The 22,347-nt window shown below is 44.2% G+C and overlaps 1 protein-coding gene across 1 annotated transcript in view; it reads left to right on the top strand.

Moving 5' to 3' along the window:
* The window catches only part of HSD11B1 (hydroxysteroid 11-beta dehydrogenase 1), a 636,303-nt gene extending 614,199 nt beyond the window's left edge, over positions 1–22,104 (top strand). The window contains exon 9 of the mRNA XM_068266224.1: positions 20,220–22,104. Coding sequence (XP_068122325.1) covers positions 20,220–20,440 — 221 coding nt within the window. The 3' untranslated portion in view covers positions 20,441–22,104. The remainder of the gene's footprint in view (positions 1–20,219) is intronic.
* The last annotated feature ends 243 nt before the right edge of the window (positions 22,105–22,347 follow it).

Here is a 22,347-nt window from a genome sequence, read left to right as displayed (position 1 = left end):
CTTATGTGCATTTACTGGGGAAACGCTGTCTGTCATTACATGTATTTACTGGGGAAACGCTGTCTGTAATTATGTGCATTTACTTCATATTTTTTTTTATCAAGAAGTTTTAAATCAGGATGATACCATTTATTGGCTAACTACAAATGAATAAGAATGAACAAGCTTTCGGCCTTGCAGCCTTCGTCAGGTTTACATCCTGTTAGTTTGCAAGCTGGTGGTACAGACAGCTTATATACATGCAACATCAAAAGGGAAAACAGATATTTTTTTCAAGCATAAATACATCATGAAGATGCCTTAATACAAACAGACCATCTAAATGGGGTAAGATAAGGATCCTTGTTTACTTTATTGCTCACAGACCTGGTATTAGGATTGACCCAGAGGTATCGTAAATTCTTAGTTCACAAGTTCAGCTAGGGTGGCTGAGACAGTTCATATATCATCAATCTCATACCAATATAGAAAGTTGTTGTCCTTATTCAAACCCTTCTGCACAGCTTTGAAACAATTTATAAATTTTGTTTCTGCTATTAATCGGTCATTTGACGTTTTAAAGCCGCCCTTCAGGGCAGTGACACGAAGATCATCCATGCTGTGTCCGTTGGACCGAAAGTGTGTAGCAACTGGGAGTCCAGATTTGGTATCATTAATAGTGTGCCTGTGTCCATTCATACGTTTGCGCAGAGTTTGTCCAGTTTCTCCCACGTACATAACATTGGGGCATTTAGCACACATGATCAGATATACCAGATTGGTGGACCCACAAGAAAATTTACCTTGTACTCTGTACTCCTGTTGTGAACCTGGTATCGTTACCCTGTCAGTGGAGTAAATGTGTCTGCAGGTCCCACATATTTTTTGTCGGCAGGGTGATGTTCCGTTTTGTTGAGGCCTATTCAAAGAGCTCCTGACAATCATCTGTTTTAGATTGTGTGGTTGCCGATATGACAAGAGTGGAGGTTTAGGGAATATCGTTCTCAGTCTGTGATCCTTGTGTAAAATGGGATGAAGTTCCTTAGCAATCCTCCTTAAGATTTCCAGGTGTGGGTTGTAGGTGACAACCAAAGGGACACGTTCCTCTTTCTGGTTTTGCTTATATTTCAGGAGTTCAGTCCTGGGGATGTTGCTGGCTTTCCTGATTTGGGCCTCAGCCATGGGAGGACTGTAACCTTGTTTAATAAAAGTGTTCTTAAGGTGATCCAGGTGCTTGTCTCTGTCCATCCTGTTGGAACAAATCAGGTTGTACCTTATAGCTTGGCTGTAAATTATAGAGTTCTTAATGTGCTTGGGATGAAAACTGTCATATCTTAGGTATGTGGGACGGTCTGTAGGTTTGCGATACACAGAGGTTTGTATGTTGGTACCCCTGATGTATATGGTGGTGTCCAGAAAGTTAATCTCTGTGTGAGAGTAGGTAAGTTTCAATTTGATTGTAGGATGGAAGGCATTGAAGTTCCTGTGGAACTGGAGAAGATCATCCTCACTTGCGGACCAGATGATTAAAATATCATCAATGAAGCGGAAGTAGGCCAAGGGTACAACTGGTACAACTACATTACAGCTAGCCCCACCCACATGACGGCATGACCACGCCCATTTTTTGCCGCTGCGCAAATTTACCCCAGTAAGCCCCGACTGCCAGCCCTTGTGCCCCCTTTGAGCCCCCCTAAAAATCTGAAGCTGGAGCCGCCACTGCCCATCACCCCAAAAACATCATTATACAGCGAACCATGGAGGCCGCATCATGCTATAGGGATGTTTTGAAGCAGCAGGAACTGGGAAACTGGTCTGAAGGTGTTGCTAAATACAGGGATATTCTTGAGCAAAACTTGTGTCAGTCTGCCAGTGATTTGTGACTGGGATGGAGGGTCACCTTACAGCAGGACAAGAACTGCATTTCATATATGTGATAGAGGAAACGCTAAACTGTGCCAGTTGGAGGATAGAAAAGACAGTGGGATGCTTAAGTTTGGGCAACCTTGTTAATCATCATGATTTTCCAGTATAAATCATTGGTTATTACGATAAGAAATGTCAGTTGGATATATCATATAGGAGACACACAGGAATATTTGTGAAGTGAAATGAAGTTTATTGGATTTACACAAAGTGCGCAATAATTGTTTAAATAAAATTGGGCAGGTGCATAAATGTGGGCACTATTGTCTTTTTATTGATTCCAAAACCTTTAGAACTAATTATTGGAACTCAACTTGGCTTGGTAAGCTCAGTGACCCCTGACCTACAAACACAGGTGAATCAAATTATGAAAAAGAGTATTTAAGGTGGTCAGTTGTAAGTTTCCCTCCTCTTTTAATTTTTTTCTGAAGAGTAGCAACATGGGGGTGTCAAAAAAACTCTCAAATGACCTGAAGACAAAGATTGTTCACCATCATGGTTTAGGGGAAGGATACAGAAAGCTGTCTCGGAAATTTCAGCAGTCAAGTTAAGGCTCGAAGTGGCAGACCAAGACAAATTGTGGATAGACAGAAGTGACGAATGGTGAGAACAGTCAGAGTCAACCCACAGACCAGCACCAAAGACCTACAACATGAACTTGCAGCAGATGGAGTCACTGTGCATCATTCAACCATTGGACGCACTTTACACAAGGAGATGCTGTGTGCAAGAGTGATGCAGAGGAAGCATTTTCTCCGCCCACAGCACAAACAGAGCCGATTGAGGTATGCTAAAGCACATTTGGACAAGCCAGCTTCATTTTGGAATAAGGTGCTGTGGACTGATGAAACTAAAATTGAGTTATTTTGGCATAACAAGGGGCATTATGCTTGGAGGAAAAAGAACACAGCATTCCAACAAAAAACACCTGCTACCTACAGTAAAATATGGTGGTGATTCCATCATACTGTGGGCCAGTGTGGCCAGTGCAGGGACTGGGAATCTTGTCAAAGTTGAGGGACGCATGGATTATACTCAGTATCAGCAGATTCTGGAGACCAATGTCCAGGAATCAGTGACAAAGCTGAATCTGCGCCGGCCTGGATCTTTCAACAAGACAACAACCCTAAACACTGCTCAAAGTCCACTAAGGCATTCATGCAGAGGAACAAGTACAACATTCTGGAATGGCCATCTCAGTCCTCAGATCTGAATATAATAAAACATCTGTGGTGTGAATTAAAGAAAGCTGTCCATGCTTGGAAGCCATTAAAACTGAATGAACTAGAGATGTTTTGTAAAGAGGAATGGTCCAAAATACCTTCAACCAGAATCAAGACTCTCATTGGAACCTACAGGAAACATTTACAGGCTGTAATTTCTGCAAAAGGAGGATCTACTAAATATTGATTACATTTCTATATTGTGGTGCCCAAATTTATGCACCTGCCTAATTTTATTTAACCTCCTTAGCGGAAATCCCGAGTCAGGCTCGCCGCAGAACAGGGTGGTAATCCTGTGCCTGAGTGAGTTTCATGCAGGAGCTGCTGTAGACCTCTCTGAGGTGTGTTTTTCTTCTTGTTTTTAGGGTCTAAAAGCTTGTGAAAAATTGTATGGCTTTTATACCCAAAATCTGGAAATAATCATAACGCCAGGGAGGTTAAACAATTATTGCACACTTTCTGTAAATCCAATAAACTTCATTTTACTTTTCAAATATCACTGGGTGTGTCTCCTATATGCTATATTTAACTGACATTTTTTATCGTAACAACCAACGATTTATACAGGAAAATCATGATGATTAACAAGGTTGCCTAAACTTTCGCATCCCACTGTATGCTGAACTTGCGCTGACAGGTGAGTTGTACCCTTGCTTTCTGCTCTGCACCATTTTGAATATGGAGAGGGAGAAGAGAAGGCTAGCTAATCCTGGGGGCACACCTGGCTATCAATACTGGGGGGAACATCAGGATATCTATACTGGGGAGGCTACCTAATTTGGGAGGGACGCACCTGGCTAGCTTTTTTTTTTTTTACTTTATTTTTATTGGCAGGTTGCAAATAATACATCCATAATCAATCATGAACATTGAGAAATGGCCATTTTCAATAACATAAGATTGCATTAAAATGAAGTTCCATAACAGTACAAAAATAATGCTTTAACTTGCTCAAAAATAAAGGTATTGATAACAGACTAAATCTTTGTATACTGTAGCACTGGTAACCTCCTTGCCGGTTATCCCGAACTCAGCTCGGGGTAACCTGCGCAGGAGGATTTCTCAGGCCCCGTTGGGCCGATTTGCATAATTTTTTTTTCCTACACGCAGCTAGCACTTTGCTAGCTGCATGTAGTACGCGACCGCCGCCACTCGCCGCCGATTCGCCGCTACCCGCCGCGCCGCCCCACCCCCGCCCCAGACCCCTGCGCAGCCTGACCAATCAGTGCCAGGCAGCGCTGAGGGGCGGATCGGGATTCCCTGTGATGTCCCGACCTCCATGACGTCGGTGACGTCATCCCGCCCCGTCGCCATGGCGACCGGGGAAGCCCTGCAGGAAATCCCATTCTCAACAGGATTTCCTGCATACTCTGATCGCCGAAGGAGATCGGAGTGGGTGGGGGATGCCGCCGCTCAGAGGCTATCATGTAGCGAGCCCTGGGCTCGCTACATGATTTAAAAAAAAAAAAATTAAAAAAAAGTGCGGCGCTGCCTCCTTGCCGGATTTTTTAGACCGGCAAGGAGGTTAAGGAACAAAGTACACTAAAATCTAAAGAGTACAGCCTTAGCAAACTGAACATAAACAGAACAGACATAACAGGATAACAAATTTAAAGGGATACTGTAGGGGGGTCGGGGGAAAATGAGTTGAACTTACCCGGGGCTTCTAATGGTCCCCCGCAGATGTTCTGTGCCCGCGCAGCCGCTCATCGATGCTCCGGTCCTGCCTCTGGCTCACCTCCAGAATTTCAGACTTTAAAGTCTGAAATCCACTGCTCCTGTGTTGTTGTGTCCTCGCTCCTGCTGATGTCACCAGGAGAGTACTGAACAGGCCCAGTATGGTCTGTGACTGCACAGTACGCTCCTGGTGACATCAGCAGGAGCGAGGACATGGCAACGCAGGCGCAGTGGATTTCAGACTTTAAAGTCTGAAATTCCAGAGGTGAACCAGAGGTGGGACCAGAGCATCGGTGAGCGGCTGCGCGGGCACAGGATGTCTGCGGGGGACCATTAGAAGCCCTGGGTAAGTTCAACTCATTTTCCCCCGACCCCCTACAGTATCCCTTTAAGTGCACTTTTGAGAGCTAAAGGTATTCCAGTGCCAGGTCAGGGACTTCCCTTCCACTTTTCCCCCCACCTTTAACTACTTCAGGTTCCAGGGTTTTTACCCCTTAAAGCTGTATTAAACTCTGACATAATATTCAATAAAAATGTGTTTTCCTACTTTTTATAACTAATACAGTTATTATATTTGCTTTTGTGCACAAGTATTAATATTCATTTAGAAATTACAAGTTCCAAAAGTACAGTTTATTTGCTCTGAAAGCTGCCATTGCATTTTATTCATAGCTACAGTATTTATATATTGTGATGTACCTAGTTATTTTTCAGAGCTGTGTCTGATCTGGACACATAAGGAGTTTCTGCACTGCCAGAGAATGTTTACATTCCTCTCTTGCTACAAATAAGGAAACACAAGATAATATTATCACCTATTCGGATTCAGATCTCATTGCAGGGAGCTTTCTATTGGAAGTCCTGTGTTTAACTGTTTGAATGCTGTTCTGCAAAAAAAAATAAAAAAAATGGTAGTATATTAAATGCTGTAAATAATCTTTTAGAGCAAAGAAGAAATAATGGGTTTTATACCGCTTTAAGGGTCCAGACAATTTTGGCATATCACCTGTAGAGATGTTGCGAACTGTTCGCTCGGCGAACATCTCTGGGGCTTTTACTACTTCCGGGTCGCTCTGACCCGAAGTAGTACGCCTGCGCTGCCCGGCGAAGCGCGTCCTAGATCGCGCTCCTGTTGCCGGGCACTCTCTGCGCATGTGCGTGACGTCGACGTCACGCACATGCGCAGAGAGTGCCCGGCAACAGGAGCGCGATCTAGGACGCGCTTCGCCGGGCAGCGCAGGCGTACTACTCCGGGTCAGAGCGACCCGGAAGTAGTAAAAGCCCCATGTATCCAGAGATGTTCGCCGGCGAACGGTTCGGGAACCGTTCGCTACATCTCTAATCACCTGTGTCACTATTGATACAGCAATAACTTTTTATTACCTTTTCCATCAAAGTGATACATGCATTGTTTTTTTTTTTTCAGGACAAACTAGGCTTTCTTTAAAAAATATTTTTTTCCAAGTATTTTTTTAATTTCAAAGGCACTTTATCGAGGATAATTAGGTGTAAAGGCAAAAATAAAGTATTTTTTTTACGTTTCCCCTTTCCTAATTTTTACATAACAAGTGCCACAGTTGAAAAACACCTCAAAGTACATTATTTGACTTATCCGGGTTATAAAGATACTATAAATGCCTATACATGCCATATTTCATAACTAGTTTGGCATGTAGAGTTCCATTATCACCACTCACCAGCCTGTGCATCTGTAGCGATTGCATGCGATTGCTAAGGTGCACAGTTTGGGGACCCCAGTGCTGTATAGATGGCAGCAACATTTTGATGCATCTATATAGCGTTGGGCCCCCGAGCTATCACCTTAGTGATCACATCCGACAGCTATGGGTGGCAGCCATTACAGATGTCCATGAATTTGTGCTGTGCCTGGCTGGTGGTGATGCTGTGCTGGCCTGGCTGGCGGTGATGCTGTGCTGGTCTGGCTGGCGGTGATGCTGTGCTGGCCTGGCTTGCGGTGATGCTGGGCTGGCCTGACAGGCGGTGATGCTGGGCTGGGCTGGCCTGGTGGGTGATGAAGCTGGGCTGGCCTGGCTGGCGGTGATTCTGTGCTGGCCTGGCTGGTGGTGATGCTGTGCTGACATGGCTGGCGGTGATGCTGTGCTTGCCTTGCTAGCGGTGATTCTGTGCTAGCCTGGCTGGTGGTGATGCTGTGCTTGCCTGGCTGGCGGTGATGCTGTGTTGGCCTGGCTGGTGGCGATGCTGTGCTGGCCTGGCTGGTGGTAATGCTGTGCTGGCCTGGCTGTTGGTGATGCTGTGCTGGTGGTGATGCTGTTCTGGCCTGGCTGGTGGTGATGTGCTGGCCTGGTTGGTGGTGATGCTGTGACCTGGCTAATGGTGATGCTGAGACCTGGCTGGCTGTGATGCTGAGCTTGCATGGCTGGTGGTTATGCTGAGGCCTGGCTAGTGATGATGCTGTGCTTGCCTAGTGGTGAAGTTATAATGCTGGGCTTGCTGGCGGTGATGCTGTGCTGGCCTGGCTGGCGGTGATGCCCTGCTGGCTAAAAAAGCTGGCCGCACTTCAAAGAACTCCGCTGAAGAACACACTCCCGGCCACAATGCATGCAAGGAGATGCATGTTGCAATGCACGTGGGGAGCTGTAGTACCTAGATTTCAGTATATGTACAGACTACAGCTACCATCTCCCAGCATGCACTTTGCAGTGAACATGTTCAATAGCAAGATTCTTAGAAGTGCTGCCACAAAGACGGGGATGGGGGGGCTACACCAGCAGCCCCCCAGATAAGGAATTCAGTCATTACCCCAAAACCTAAGCCCTCCAACAGCATAATAGGTTACAAGTCTCTCTCCCTTCATTTTGGGAAAAAAAAGTATACTGGTGCAGTGCACTTTGGGCTGAGCTGCTGGTGATGCTATATGTCTGGCTGTGTGCTGGCTGCTGTCAGTCTGTGTCTGTGTCTCCCTCTTCCCCACAGTTACTTACTCTGCAGGCTTGAGGCATGTCCTCCAGTCCAGGCTACTAGACTGGACTACAGGGCTTGAGGAGGCAGAACAGAGGATGCCATGTGGTGAGCTGGGAGCCACGGCATCCAAACGTGCAGGGGGCAAAGCTACTCAAACTCTCTCCAGCCCCCTGCCTTTAGAGTAAAATTTTATGCCCCCTGCCAGGACCAAGTGATTGTGCAGGGAGCAAGTGTGCACCGAGCTCAGCCGGCCCATAGGCGTAGTGTAGGGAAGGCTGAGACTCACTCACGAGTGGAGAGCGCCTCCCAGAAGATGGCGGCCACCATTTCAAGTATCTAGCCACCGCGATTCCGGGCACTTCTGCTGGTACCCCAGAGCTGGACATACGGAGCACCCCCACAACATATCCATGGCACTTGCCACAGATATAAGGGCCTAACGACGCGCCTTTTCGGCAGTAAAGATAGAATATCCCGCCAGATTTTCTTTTTTCCTTAATAGAGGCGGAGAGATGGAAACCAAGGGGGGACTGATCACAAGATATATTTTCCTTATACACTGTCTCAGCAACCCCTGGCTTACTAACAGGCAAAATGGCATTAACTGTTGCAGGAGTAATCTGAATAAGAGGAGAAAGCATGTTAGAAATACTATTAATAACAGGCTGAACTGCTGTAGTAACTCGCTCTGCAGGGTTAGCACTCTGTACACTCTGCTCCACTGCATTCTCCCATACCCTGCTGACACCGCAGTGCTCCCCATCCTTACCCTGTTGAGCCTGCAGACCAGTTAATAAAGCAGAAATAAGTGGTGATATGCTGCCATAGTCACTAGCTCTAGCAGCTTGTGATAAAGTCCCATGAGCAGGGGACTGGCAAACCACTGGGATCTGTACAGCATCTTGCTGACTATTTTGTGGGGTTTGTTTGGCCTTTTTTCGCATTCTCTGATTGGCCAAATACTTTAGAGTTGACTCTGCATTCTCTGATTGGCCCATTGCTTCCAAGTTCTGTGATTGGGCTAAAATTACAGAGTTGTAGTAATGCAGTATTTCCACAGAAATCCTATTTCTGGGTTTGGATTTCCTATTTCCGAGTAGCGTTTTTTTGGTAATTTTTTTCATTCTCTGATTGGCAATAATTCCAAGTTGTTTCTGCATTCTCTGATTGGTCCATTGCTTCCAAGTTCTGTAATTGGGCTAAAATTACAGAATTGCAGTAATGCAGTATTCCCGCAGAAATCCAATTTCGAGTTCCGTTTTCCGATTTCCAATCGGAAATTCAGAAATGTCAATTTCGCAAAATACGAATGAGCATAACTGTCAACAGGAACAGCATGTTACACAGGTCAGGTCACTCAGTAAAATTTTTTATTTTTTAAAATAATAACTGACAGCAGTGACAGTAATGAACAGAAAGCTGTTGGCATGTGATGCACTCGGAATCTGACAGTTAACTTAGTAGTAATGGATTGTCACAAAGGTCAGGTCACTCAGGTCAGGTGACAATTTTCATTGTTTTCTAAATAATAATGGACAGCAGTGACAAACACAAGAATGTTTGTATGAGACATAGTATATGCACTGGAAATCAAACAGCAGCTCTATGAACAGGAACAATATGTCACAAAGGTCAGGTCACTCAGTGACAATTTGTATTTTTTTTTAATAACAGACAGCAGTGACCGTGATAAACACAAGCCTGTTGATATGTGACACAATGTGACGGGCTTTAACGGTGATGTAAGCACACAATACACTGTATATGGTGTTGGTGGTGTATATATTGGTGTATATAAGCCTGCTACAAGACACCACAGCACAAACAGCAATGACAATAAATAATAGCAGGATTTATATCAGTCCTGACAAGGACTATTGGTGTAATAATCATTACTTGAACAGCCCTAACAAAGACTATTGTTATGTAATGATCAGCACTAACGAGGACTTTTGTGGTAATCTTTAGTCCTAATAAGGAATAGTGGGGTCCCCATCTGGTGGACTACAAGGAGTAGTATATGGTCAGAATTTCTGTGTGTTTTTAACACTGTTGTGTGTATGAAACTTTAATGACTGCAATGGGAAATTGTGGAAGGAAAGCCCAGAGCTTTATGTCATAACATTCTGCAAAGTACAGCTTTTTAAGACAGAAGATAATTATTGGTTATTACTTCCAGCAAGTGTCCATACAGAAAGATAAAAATGTATCAGTTCAAGCACAAAACTGCCTCAGAGCCCATTTGCTTGAGAAAGCGGATCACAGCCATTTTACCGATCACTAGAGCACCGGGATTTACATGTAAATAACAGTGCTAATTTCCCACTAATGCGCTCAGTTTTTTTCCTGCATACAATCGCCAGCTTGTGCGATTCTCACCGCGATCGCTCTCCATTCTGACAGCTATGCGCAATCACGACGAGTAGAAAAAGCAGCTTGTGCGATAGCAAATGCAGCACGATTGTACTTGAGATTACGCTTGTAGTGGAAAAGGGCCCTCGGGCCCGGTGGGGCCACCCATAAGCATAATACAGACTCCTCCTGGCTGCTTAAAGTGAATGGGAACCGCATTTAAAAAATGATAGATAGATAGATAGATAGATAGATACTGTAGATAGATACTTACTCAAAGAGAGGGAAGGCTCTGGGTCCTATAGAGCCTTCCGGCTCCTCTCCTGGTCCCGTCGTTCCGGTGCTGGATCGCCCGATAGCAGTATTTGACTAAATTAGTCAAATACTGCTTTACCCGGCCGAAGGAGGCTTCAGAAGTCTTCAGGGAGCCCGAGTGCTCCTGAAGAAGGGCAGCCCTGTACTGCGCCTGCGCAAGCACGCTCTCTTGTACGCTCACGCCTGTGCAGTATGGAGCCGCACGTCTTTGGAAGGACACGGCTCCCGAAGACTTTCGGCGGGGGATTGAAATGGGGGGGGAGCCAGCACAGGATAGAGAGCACCGAGAGAGGAGACGGAAGGCTCTATACAACCCAGAGCCTTCCCTCTCCTTAGGTAAGTATTTGCTTAATTTTTTTTAAAATGCAGTTCCCATTCACTTTAACCACTTAAGGACTGCAGTCATAAAACCCCTTAAGGACCAGAGCCTTTTTTTCCATTCGGACCACTGCAGCTTTCACGGTTTATTGCTCAGTCATACAACCTACCACCTAAATGAATTTTACCTCCTTTTCTTGTCACTAATACAGCTTTCTTTTGGTGCTATTTGATTGCTGCTGCGAGTTTTACTTTTTATTATATTCATCAAAAAAGACATGAATTTTGTCAAAAAAATGACTTTTTTAACTTTCTGTGCTGACATTTTTCAAATAAAGTAAAATTTCCTATACATTTGAGCGCGAAAGTTATTCTGCTACATGTCTTTGATAAAAAAAAAAAACATTCAGTGTATATTTATTGGATTGGGTAAAAGTTATAGCGTTTACAAACTATGGTGCCAAAAGTGAATTTTCCCATTTTCAAGCATCTCTGACTTTTCTGCGCACCTGTCAGGTTTCATGAGGGGCTAAAATTCCAGGATAGTACAAATCCCCCCCAAATGACCCCATTTTGGAAAGAAGACATCCCAAAGTATTCAGTGAGAGGCATGGTGAGTTCATAGAAGATTTTATTTTTTGTCACAAGTTAGCGGAAAATGACACTTTGTAACAAAAAAAAAAAAAAAGTTTCCATTTCTTCTAACTCGCGACAAAAAAAAATGAAATCTGCCACGGACTCACTATGCTACTCTCTGAATACCTTGAAGTGTCTACTTTCCAAAATGGGGTCATTTGTGGGGTGTGTTCACTGTCCTGGCATTTTGGGGGGTGCCTAATTGTAAGCACCCCTGTAAAGCCTAAAGATGCTCATTGGACTTTGGGCCCCTTAGCGCAGTTAGGCTGCAAAAAAGTGCCACACATGTGGTATTGCCGTACTCAGGAGAAGTAGTATAATGTGTTTTGGGGTGTATTTTTACACATACCCATGCTGGGTGGGAGAAATATCTCCGTAAATGACAATTGTTTTATTTTTTTTACACACAATTGTCAATTTATAGAGATATTTCTCCCACTCAGCATGGGTATGTGGAAAAATACACCCCAAAACACATTATACTACTTCTCCTGAGTACGGCGATACCACATGTGTGGCACTTTTTTGCACCCTAACTGCGCTAAGGGGCCCAAAGTCCAATGAGTACCTTTAGGATTTCACAGGTCATTTTGAGAAATTTCGTTTCAAGACTGCTCCTCACGGTTTAGGGCCCCTAAAATGCCAGGACAGTATAGGAATCCCACAAATTACCCCATTTTAGAAAGAAGACACCCCAAGGTATTCCATTAGGAGGATGGTGAGTTCATAGAAGATTTTTTTTTTTTGTCACAAGTTAGCGGAAATTGATTTTAATTGTTTTTTTTCACAAAGTGTCATTTTCCGCTAACTTGTGACAAAAATAAAATCTTCTATGAACTCACCATACTCCTAACGGAATACCTTGGGGTGTCTTCTTTCTAAAATGGGGTCATTTGTGGGGTTCCTATACTGCCCTGGCATTTTAGGGCCCCTAAACCGTGAGGAGTAGTCTTGAAACCAAATGTCGCAAAATGACCTGTGAAATCCTAAAGGTACTCATTGGACTTTGGGCCCCTTAGCGCACTTAGGGTGCAAAAAAGTGCCACACATGTGGTACCGCCGTACTCAGGAGAAGTAGTATAATGTGTTTTGGGGTGTATTTTTACACATACAGATGCTAGGTGGGAGAAATATCTCTGTAAATGACAATTATTTGATTTTTTTTACACACAATTGTCCATTTACAGAGAGATTTCTCCCACCCAGCATGGGTATGTATAAAAATACACCTCAAAACACATTATACTACTTCTTCTGAGTACGGCGATACCACATGTGTGACACTTTTTTGCAACCTAGGTGCACTAAGGGGCCTAACGTCCTATTCACAGGTCATTTTGAGGCATTTGGATTCTAGACTACTCCTCACGGTTTAGGGCCCCTAAAATGCCAGGGCAGTATAGGAACCCCACAAGTGACCACATTTTAGAAAGACGACACCCCAAGGTATTCCGTTAGGGGTATGGTGAGTTCATAGAAGATTTTTTTTTTTGTCACAAGTTAGCGGAAAATGACACTTTGTGAAAAAAAAAACAATACATATCAATTTCCGCTAACTTGTGACAAAAAATAAAATCTTCTATGAACTCACCATACTCCTAACGGAATACCTTGGGGTGTCTTCTTTCTAGAATGGGGTCATTTGTGGGGTTCCAATACTGCCCTGGCATTTTAGGAGCCCTAAACCGTGAGGAGTAGTCTTGAACCCAAATGTCTCAAAATGACCTGTGAAATCCTAAAGGTACTCATTGGACTTTGGGCCCCCTAGCACAGTTAGGCTGCAAAAAAGTGTCACACATGTGGTATCGCCGTACTCAGAAGAAGTAGTATAATGTGTTTTGTGGTGTATTTTTACATATAACCATGCTGGGTGGGAGAAATATCTCTGTAAATGACACATTTTTGATTTTTTTTACACACAATTGTCCATTTACAGAGAGATTTCTCCCACCCAGCATGGGTATGTATAAAAATACACCTCAAAACACATTATACTACTTCTTCTGAGTACGGCGATACCACATGTGTGACACTTTTTTGCAACCTAGGTGCACTAAGGGGCCTAACGTCCTATTCACAGGTCATTTTGAGGCATTTGGATTCTAGACTACTCCTCACGGTTTAGGGCCCCTAAAATGCCAGGGCAGTATAGGAACCCCACAAGTGACCCCATTTTAGAAAGACGACACCCCAAGGTATTCCGTTAGGGGTATGGTGAGTTCATAGAAGATTTTTTTTTTTGTCACAAGTTAGTGGAAAATGACACTTTGTGACAAAAAAAACAATACATATCAATTTCCGCTAACTTGTGACAAAAAATAAAATCTTCTATGAACTCACCATACTCCTAACGGAATACCTTGGGGTGTCTTCTTTCTAGAATGGGGTCATTTGTGGGGTTCCAATACTGCCCTGGCATTTTAGGAGCCCTAAACCGTGAGGAGTAGTCTTGAACCCAAATGTCTCAAAATGACCTGTGAAATCCTAAAGGTACTCATTGGACTTTGGGCCCCCTAGCACAGTTAGGCTGCAAAAAAGTGTCACACATGTGGTATCGCCGTACTCAGAAGAAGTAGTATAATGTGTTTTGTGGTGTATTTTTACATATAACCATGCTGGGTGGGAGAAATATCTCTGTAAATGACACATTTTTGATTTTTTTTACACACAATTGTCCATTTACAGAGAGATTTCTCCCACCCAGCATGGGTATGTGTAAAAATACACCACAAAACACATTATACTACTTCTCCTGAGTATGGCGATACTACATGTGTGACACTTTTTTGCAGCCTAGGTGCGCTAAGGGGCCCAACGTCCTATTCACAGGTCATTTTGAGGCATTTGTTTTCTAGACTACTCCCCACGGTTTAGGGCCCCTAAAATGCCAGGGCAGTATAGGAACCCCACAAGTGACCCCATTTTAGAAAGACGACACCCCAAGGTATTCCGTTAGGGGTATGGTGAGTTCATAGAAGATTTTATTTTTTTGTCACAAGTTAGTGAAAAATGACACTTTGTGAAAAAAACAATAAAAATCCAATTTCCGCTAACTTTTGACAAAAAATAAAATCTTCTATGAACTCATCATACACCTAACAGAATACCTTGGGGTGTCTTCTTCCTAAAATGGGGTCACTTGTGGGGTTCCTATACTGCCCTGGCATTTTACGGGCCCAAAACTGTGAGTAGTCTGGAAACCAAATTTCTCAAAATGACTGTTCAGGGGTATAAGCATCTGCAAATTTTGATGACAGGTGGTCTATGAGGGGGCAAATTTTGTGGAAACGGTCATAAGCAGGGTGGCCTCTTAGATGACAGGATGTATTGGGCCTGATCTGATGGATAGGAGTGCTAGGGGGGTGACAGGAGGTGATTGATGGGTGTCTCAGGGGGCGGTTAGAGGGGAAAATAGATGCAATCAATGCACTGGGGAGGTGATCGGAAGGGGGTCTGAGGGGGATCTGAGGGTTTGGCCGAGTGATCAGGAGCCCACACGGGGCAAATTAGGGCCTGATCTGATGGGTAGGTGTGCTAGGGGGTGACAGAAGGTGATTTATGGGTGTCTCAAGGTGTGATTAGAGGGGGGAAATAGATGCAAGCAATGCACTAGCGAGGTGATCAGGGCTGGGGTCTGAGGGCGTTCTGAGGTGTGGGCGGGTGATTGGGTGCCCGCAAGGGGCAGATTAGGGTCTAATCTGATGGGTAACAGTGACAGGTGGTGATAGGGGGTGATTGATGGGTAATTAGTGGGTGTTTAGAGGAGAGAAGAGATGTAAACACTGCGCTTGGGAGGTGATCTGATGTCGGATCTGCGGGCGATCTATTGGTGTGGGTGGGTGATCAGATTGCCCGCAAGGGGCAGGTTAGGGGCTGATTGATGGGTGGCAGTGACAGGGGGTGATTGATGGGTGGCAGTGACAGGGGGTGATTGACAGGTGATCAGTGGGTTATTACAGGGAAGAACGGATGTAAATAATGCACTGGCGAATCGATAAGGGGGGGTTTGAGGGCAATCTGAGCGTGTGGGAGGGCGAATGGGTGCCCGCAAGGGTCTAATCTGATGGGTAACAGTGACAGGTGGTGATAGGGGGTGATTGATGGGTGATTGATGGGTAATTAGTGGGTGTTTAGAGGAGAGAATAGATGTAAACGATGGATTTGGGAGATGATCTGATGTCGGATCTGCGGGCGATCTATTGGTGTGGGTGGGTGATCAGATTGCCCGCAAGGGGCAGGTTAGGGGCTGATTGATGGGTGGCAGTGACAGGGGGTGATTGATGGGTGGCAGTGACAGGGGGTGATTGACAGGTGATCAGTGGGTTATTACAGGGAAGAACGGATGTAAATAATGCACTGGCGAATCGATAAGGGGGGGGTTGAGGGCAATCTGAGCGTGCGGGCGGGCGATTGGGTGCCCGCAAGGGTCTAATCTGATGGGTAACAGTGACAGGTGGTGATAGGGGGTGATTGATGGGTGATTGATGGGTAATTAGTGGGTGTTTAGAGGAGAGAATAGATGTAAACGATGGATTTGGGAGGTGATCTGATGTCGGATCTGCGGGCGATCTATTGGTGTGGGTGGGTGATCAGATTGCCCGCAAGGGGCAGGTTAGGGGCTGATTGATGGGTGGCAGTGACAGGGGGTGATTGACGGGTGATTGACGGGTGATTGACGGGTGATTGACGGGTGATTGACGGGTGATTGACAGGTGATCAGGGGGGATAGATGCATACAGTACACGGGGGGGGGGGGGTCTGGGGAGAATCTGAGGGGTGGGGGGGTGATCAGGAGGGAGCAGGGGGCAGTTTAGGGACTAAAAAAAAAAATAGCGTTGACAGATAGTGACAGGGAGTGATTGATGGGTGATTAGGGGGGTGATTGTGTGCAAATGGTGGTCTGGGGGGTGGGCAGGGGGGGGGTCTGAGGGGTACTGTGGGCGATCAGGGGGCAGGGGGGGGGGCAGATCAGTGTGTTTGGGTGCAGACTAGGGTGGCTGCAGCCTGCCCTGGTGGTCCCTCGGACACTGGGACCACCAGGGCAGGAGGCAGCCTGTATAATACACTTTGTAAACATTACAAAGCGTATTATACGCTTCCTATCCGGGGATCGTCGGGTTAACAACCCGCCGGCGCTTCCGATTGGCCGGCGGGTTGACGTCGCGGGTGGGCGGAGCCTATTGCCGGTGGATGCGCGCGCATCCCAGCGCGCGATCCCCGGCCAGAGAGTGCCCCAGGACCTGACGCCAATCTGCGTTACGTGGTCCTGGGGCTGCCACTTTGCCGCCGCCAATATGAAGTAGGCGGTCGGCAAGTGGTTAAGGCTTCCTGCTATGTGCCTATCATCATGCCCATAATTTGCACTACCTCCAAATCAGTCACACTAGTACAGGATGCTGAATGCCTCACAATCTCAAACTCCTGATTGATCCGCATTTTAATCTGCATATTTAAAGTGAGCCTGAGACGAGAAGCGTCTCAGGTTCCATACTTACCTGGGGCTTCCTTAAGCCTCATTAAGGCTGCTTGTCCCTCTTCGTCTCCTCGGGTGCCTCCTGTCAACTGCAATTGTCCCCAAAAAACTGGCCAGGTGCGGTCGCTCATGTGCCGCCCGGCCTGGTGCGCTCCCCTGACGCACTCCCATCCCTGGGAGCGATCTGCACCTGCGCAGAAGTACTGCACAAACCCAGATCACGACCAGGGACAGGAGCATGGCGGGGGGAGTGTGCCATGCACGACAGAGTACGACTTAGCAAGGCTTTTGCGGACCACTGCAGGTGATAGGAGTCACCCAGGAAGATGGCGAGGGACGAGCAGCCTTAAAGAGGAACTGTCACGAAAATCCTAAAATTTAAAACACATACAAATAAGTACGTCTCTTCCAGAGTAAAATGAGCCATACATTACTTTTCTCCTATTTTGCTGTCACTTCGGACATTACTTGCTGTCAAAATCGGACATTACTGACTGGTTTTGGACTAGCCCATCTTGTCATAGGGGGTTCTCAGGGTTTTCTTTATTGTTAAAAGCACTTAATGAATGGCAGTTGCTCTGTTCAACTGCCAAAATAATGTGCAGCGAGCAGGGAGGCTGGCCAGCATCTTTGTATTAATCATTTTTAGAGAATGTCTTTATAAAGAATAAAGCCCATGCTGAGAATGCCTCATGAAGAGATGGACTAGCCCAGATGGACAAGTCTGTAATGTCAGATTTCTAATACCTCCTGTAAGTGACAGCAACATAGGAGAAAAGTAGTTTATGGTGCATTTTACTCTGGGAGAAATGTACTTATTAGTATGTGTTTTAAATGTTAAGATTTCCGTGACAGTTCCTCTTTAACAGGGCTTAAAGAAGCTCCAGTTAAGTATTGTACCATAGACTCTTCTCATCTCTGGTACACTTTAAGAATGGAAGTAAGACCCTACCAAGATTTCTCAGTCCACTTTAGATCCCTCCATCACCTTTAACTGCCTGGTCCATTGTCTGTAAAGTATTACTATAAAAAGACAACCTAAAAACAAAAACTTTGGATATATCTGTTGCTTGCGAATTTTGACCAAAGTCATTTTCACATCGAAAATCCCATTTTCGATTTCGCCGAATTTTCGCAAAAATAAGTACTATTTTAGTTTCAAAAGGCGAAGATTTGCCGAATATTTTCGCATTAATTTTCGCCTAAAGTCCATTTTTTTTGCGTTTAATATCTAAGCCCCCTTACAAACTAGAATCACCACATTTTCAGGGTATATTAAGGAGATAGCCCCTGATGAGTCACAACTTGGCACGTGACGAAACGCGTAGGGCGGAGCTTGGAGGACGCACGCTGTACTACCACCGATCGAAGGAGACGGCGGCCTGGGCATGTGAGAGGTGACCGGAGCTGGCAGCGATGTAGTATTGTGATATGCTAATACGCAAGAAAGTTTTATGTACGCAGTTTTAATTTGGGGGCCATTGGGAGCCTATTAAAGCGGTTTTATGCTATGAGAATGTTTTTAAGGTTCTAAATGGCATGGATGTTTTGTGATATGCAGTATTGACAAGAAATCCTCTGGTGAGCAGGGAAGGAAAGGGGGTGTGTGATCCCCATCTACCCTGGTGATAGCGCTTTAATCCCTCACGCAGTGTGTGTAATTGCACAAGGGTGTCACTGATGAGACGATACTCACTATGAGAAGGCCTGGTCTGCTGTGTTTTTATTTTTAGAAATTGCTTGGATCACAAACGGTTATACAGAATACTGGCGCGGCTATAGTGTGATATTTAACGTGACTGGGACTTGTTTCTGTGCATAGTCAGCAGCCTAGCAAGGAAAGTGAGGACTGAGCGCAACATCACGGTGAAAATATTAAGGAGATATGTGGGTACAAGAGGAAACATTTTTTTTCAAAAAGACCTTATAGTTTTTGAGAAAATCGATTTTAAAGTTTCAAAGGAAAAAAGTATACATTTAAATGCAGTAAATGACAGTTACTGTAGCAAACCTAGCGATAGTGTAAATTTACTAATATCAAAAGAAAGGGCCAAGTGCAAAGGGCCAAGTACAAGTGAAAAGAATATTTGCATTTTCGCTCATCACTGCTGCAGAGACAGCCACATGGACAACTCAGCCTTTCTGCAAGCAAAGGGAGATTAGCTGGGTCAGTTTTCTGATTAGCGTTGGTGATGCTCCTGCTGGCGTGGTTCACATCCTCACTGCATCTTGAACAGCCAACTGGATGGCCTGTTGTGATCCACTTGGTGTCTGGAGCAGATGTTTTTCCTCCATGGGTTTCTATGAGAAATGCATCCACCTGTCCAGAAAAATTGTGCAGCTCAGGTGTTTGTTTTGTGCTTGGCGCAATGGCTGGCAAGTGAGACCGGATCTATAGCATCCATCGACTACCATTTTTTTTTGATCCAGCAAAACAAACAAAAATTGTCCGTTTTGCAGTCTGATGTGAACCGAACCTCAGAGTCGCTATGAGATCTTTTGCGCTAAGTTACTGTAATTATAAGAAGAAAGAAAGGAATTTGTGGGGCATTTACTGGCCATTCTGTATTTTACACAAAGCACAGATCTCAAGCTTGAAAAACAATGCTATGCATGTGACTGTTCAAGTTCGTTACCAGGACCAGATTTTTAGGAAGGCCACAAAGGCCAGGGCCTTGAGTGACTGCAGCCTAAGGGGGGCACCTAGACATGAAAGAGGGAGAACTGATGCTCAAGAGAGCTGTTCATGAAAGAAAGGAGTTGCTGTACATTGATGGATGGGGTTTGCACATGGAATGGGAGGGGAGCTACTACACAAGAAAGGGGAGATACAACATACTTGGCCTAGCGGCATAAAAGTATAAATCCAGCCTTGCCTGTTATGATATGTACATCAATAAGTTACAAAATAACTTGATTACCATAGGTACGTATCATCACAATTTCTCTCAATGGTGGAATTTCACTTTAGAGTGTACCTGAGACACCGAAAAAAAAATACATACTGGGGCTTCCTCCAGCCCCCTTCAGGCTGATCAGTCCCTCGCAGTCTTCCCACGCTGCCTGGATCCTCCACTAGGCGGCGTGGTAAATCTGCCAGTTGGCTTCAGTCGTCACAGGCACAGTCCATATGTGCATGCTCCCCTATCGCACTCCAGGTGGCGTGGGAAGATGGCAAGGGACCAATCAGTCTGAAGGGGGCCGGAGGAAGCCACAGGTTTGTAATAATTTTTTTCTTTTTTGGCATCTCAGGTTTATAGACCGAGACCATGTTATGTGTATTTTTCTTTTAATATAACAGACATTTTACAAAAAATGCTAAACTTTAGGAAACTAATATTCTTTACTAAAAACAAGTTCTTGTTTTATTGTTTCAGACAGTGCTGTAAATACCGTTTCACATGTGATTCAGCAGCCTGCTGCTCCAAAGGAAGAATGTGCATTTGAGATAATTAAAGGTGGTGCTCTCCGTCAAAGAGAAGTATATTACCAATACCATGCCACAAAGATCCCAATGCTCTTGAGAGACTGGGCCCCAGAACTTTTAGAATATCTGGTCCTTAAAAACTATGATGTAAATGCACTTAAGAAGGAGTGATAAGAGATCTAACAACACATTGCCCCATATGAAATTCACTTTTTCTCCTAAGTTTTCTCCAAGGTGATAATTTTTCATCTTCTATTTAAGATAACTTTTCAGCATTTAACAATTGAAAAAAGTACCAAAAGTAGTAGAAAAAGTACTGTCAAAATTATTTTGTGCATTTTCTTGCTTGCGAGGGGTTTAATAGCAAAACATGGATTGGTAGGCATTTTTGCTTTTGGTGATCAGTGCAAAGGACCCTTACTCTTAAAAGAAAAAATGGGTGATGGATAAAGACATTGACAGACCTGGCTACACTTGTAGTACTATAAAAAAAACTGCAATATAAACATTTTTTATCCTATTATCAAACACTAAAAGTATGTTTAGCTTATATTCTAAATATAATTTTCCCTTACTTCTCATTCGCTGTGAAAGATTTATACATTGCATGTTCTGCTCCTGAAATTTCTCTGTATTGTGGCTTAAAGGAACACTATTGATAAACATATTTTTTTCAATTGAGATAGGAATGGTTTGGGAAGTGCTGGTGTATACATTTCACTACTTACATCTTTGTTTACTGTTATCAAAATACTTCCACACAAAACTGATGGCCAAGCTGAGCAGGGTGACGGGCTAGTAAATCATGAGCAGAAGGGGAAATCCTCAAACTACATCTGTGTTGACCCTCTATGTTACTGCAGCTGCCCGTCTCTCTGACTGAGCTGTCTGCTGGAGAGCAGAGGAAATGTTTCTTGTTTGTAATGGTGTGTGAAATCTGACATCACAGCTTCATATAACTCTGTAGTCTCACCCCATGCAAAGAACAGCACTAGTAGTGTAAAATTGAAGCACCCCTTCGCCAATGAACTGTTCCAATACTGCTACAACCTATACACAATGAATTACAGCTTTTGCCTCTGATACGTAATATGAAAAGTAGGAAAATGTTTACACAGCTACTTAGACATTATTTGTACATTGTCATTTTAGAACACTTGGGTATTGATAGTGTTCCTTTAATCTGTGTCTACCTGTTCTAGCTGCATCACCAAGGATAATTTGTAAACTAAACCTAGATTATTGTTGAATCTGGGGCTGTCAGTAAAGCATTTGAAGAGCTCAAGGTTTTGTCCATGAGCTGTTTGGACAGACAACTAGAAGTATCTATCTATCTATCTATCTATCTATCTATCTATCTATCTATCTATCTATCTATCTATCTATCTATCTATCTATCTATCTATATTTTTTAATAACCTACATTAGCTTTTTGAAGTGCAATAATTTTGATATGGCCAGTGGAGTAGCTAAGGCCTGGTGCAAGTTTTACCACCACATTCTCCTACCCCCCCCCCCCCCCCAAAAAAAAGCCCTCTATACATCACAATTCATATGCTAGAGGTGCAAGAAGGGTAAAGGGAACAGTTTGCTGATGATTACTACTATTCTATTCAAAGCATCTATAGAAATGATCATTACTAGCACAGGAGTCAGGCCTAATGAAAAGCTGAACTGTGGTTAAGGGAGGGCCCATCTGGCCCAAGAGCCCAGGTGTGGTTGCAACCACTGCATTCCCTATTGCTACGCCACTGGAGATGGCTCTTTAAATTAAATAATTTCTTCAGTTCATGTTGACTTTGATCTCTTGCAATAAAATGAATTGCTTACATGAACTTACAGTGTTTGCACCTTATTACATCTTTATTATTTTCATTGGCATGGCACGACATATTATTTAGCATTTGTTTGTTCACTGGGAACTGCATGATATCTGAGTGGGTAAGTAAGAATGAACATGATCACTCTAAGGCCCTACAAAGGTTGGATAGGAATGAAGAGCCTTCTTTTTAAAAATGTGATACCATATCAAGGTAGCGAATGGTAAAATGTGAGTGAAACAGAGTTTCTTCAATTGC

This window comes from Hyperolius riggenbachi, chromosome 2 (assembly GCF_040937935.1).
Source record: "Hyperolius riggenbachi isolate aHypRig1 chromosome 2, aHypRig1.pri, whole genome shotgun sequence".
In the NCBI taxonomy this organism is placed as follows: Eukaryota; Metazoa; Chordata; class Amphibia; order Anura; family Hyperoliidae; genus Hyperolius; species Hyperolius riggenbachi.
Note: the sequence above shows the minus strand (reverse complement) of the source record. Positions and strands in the feature narration are given on the sequence as shown.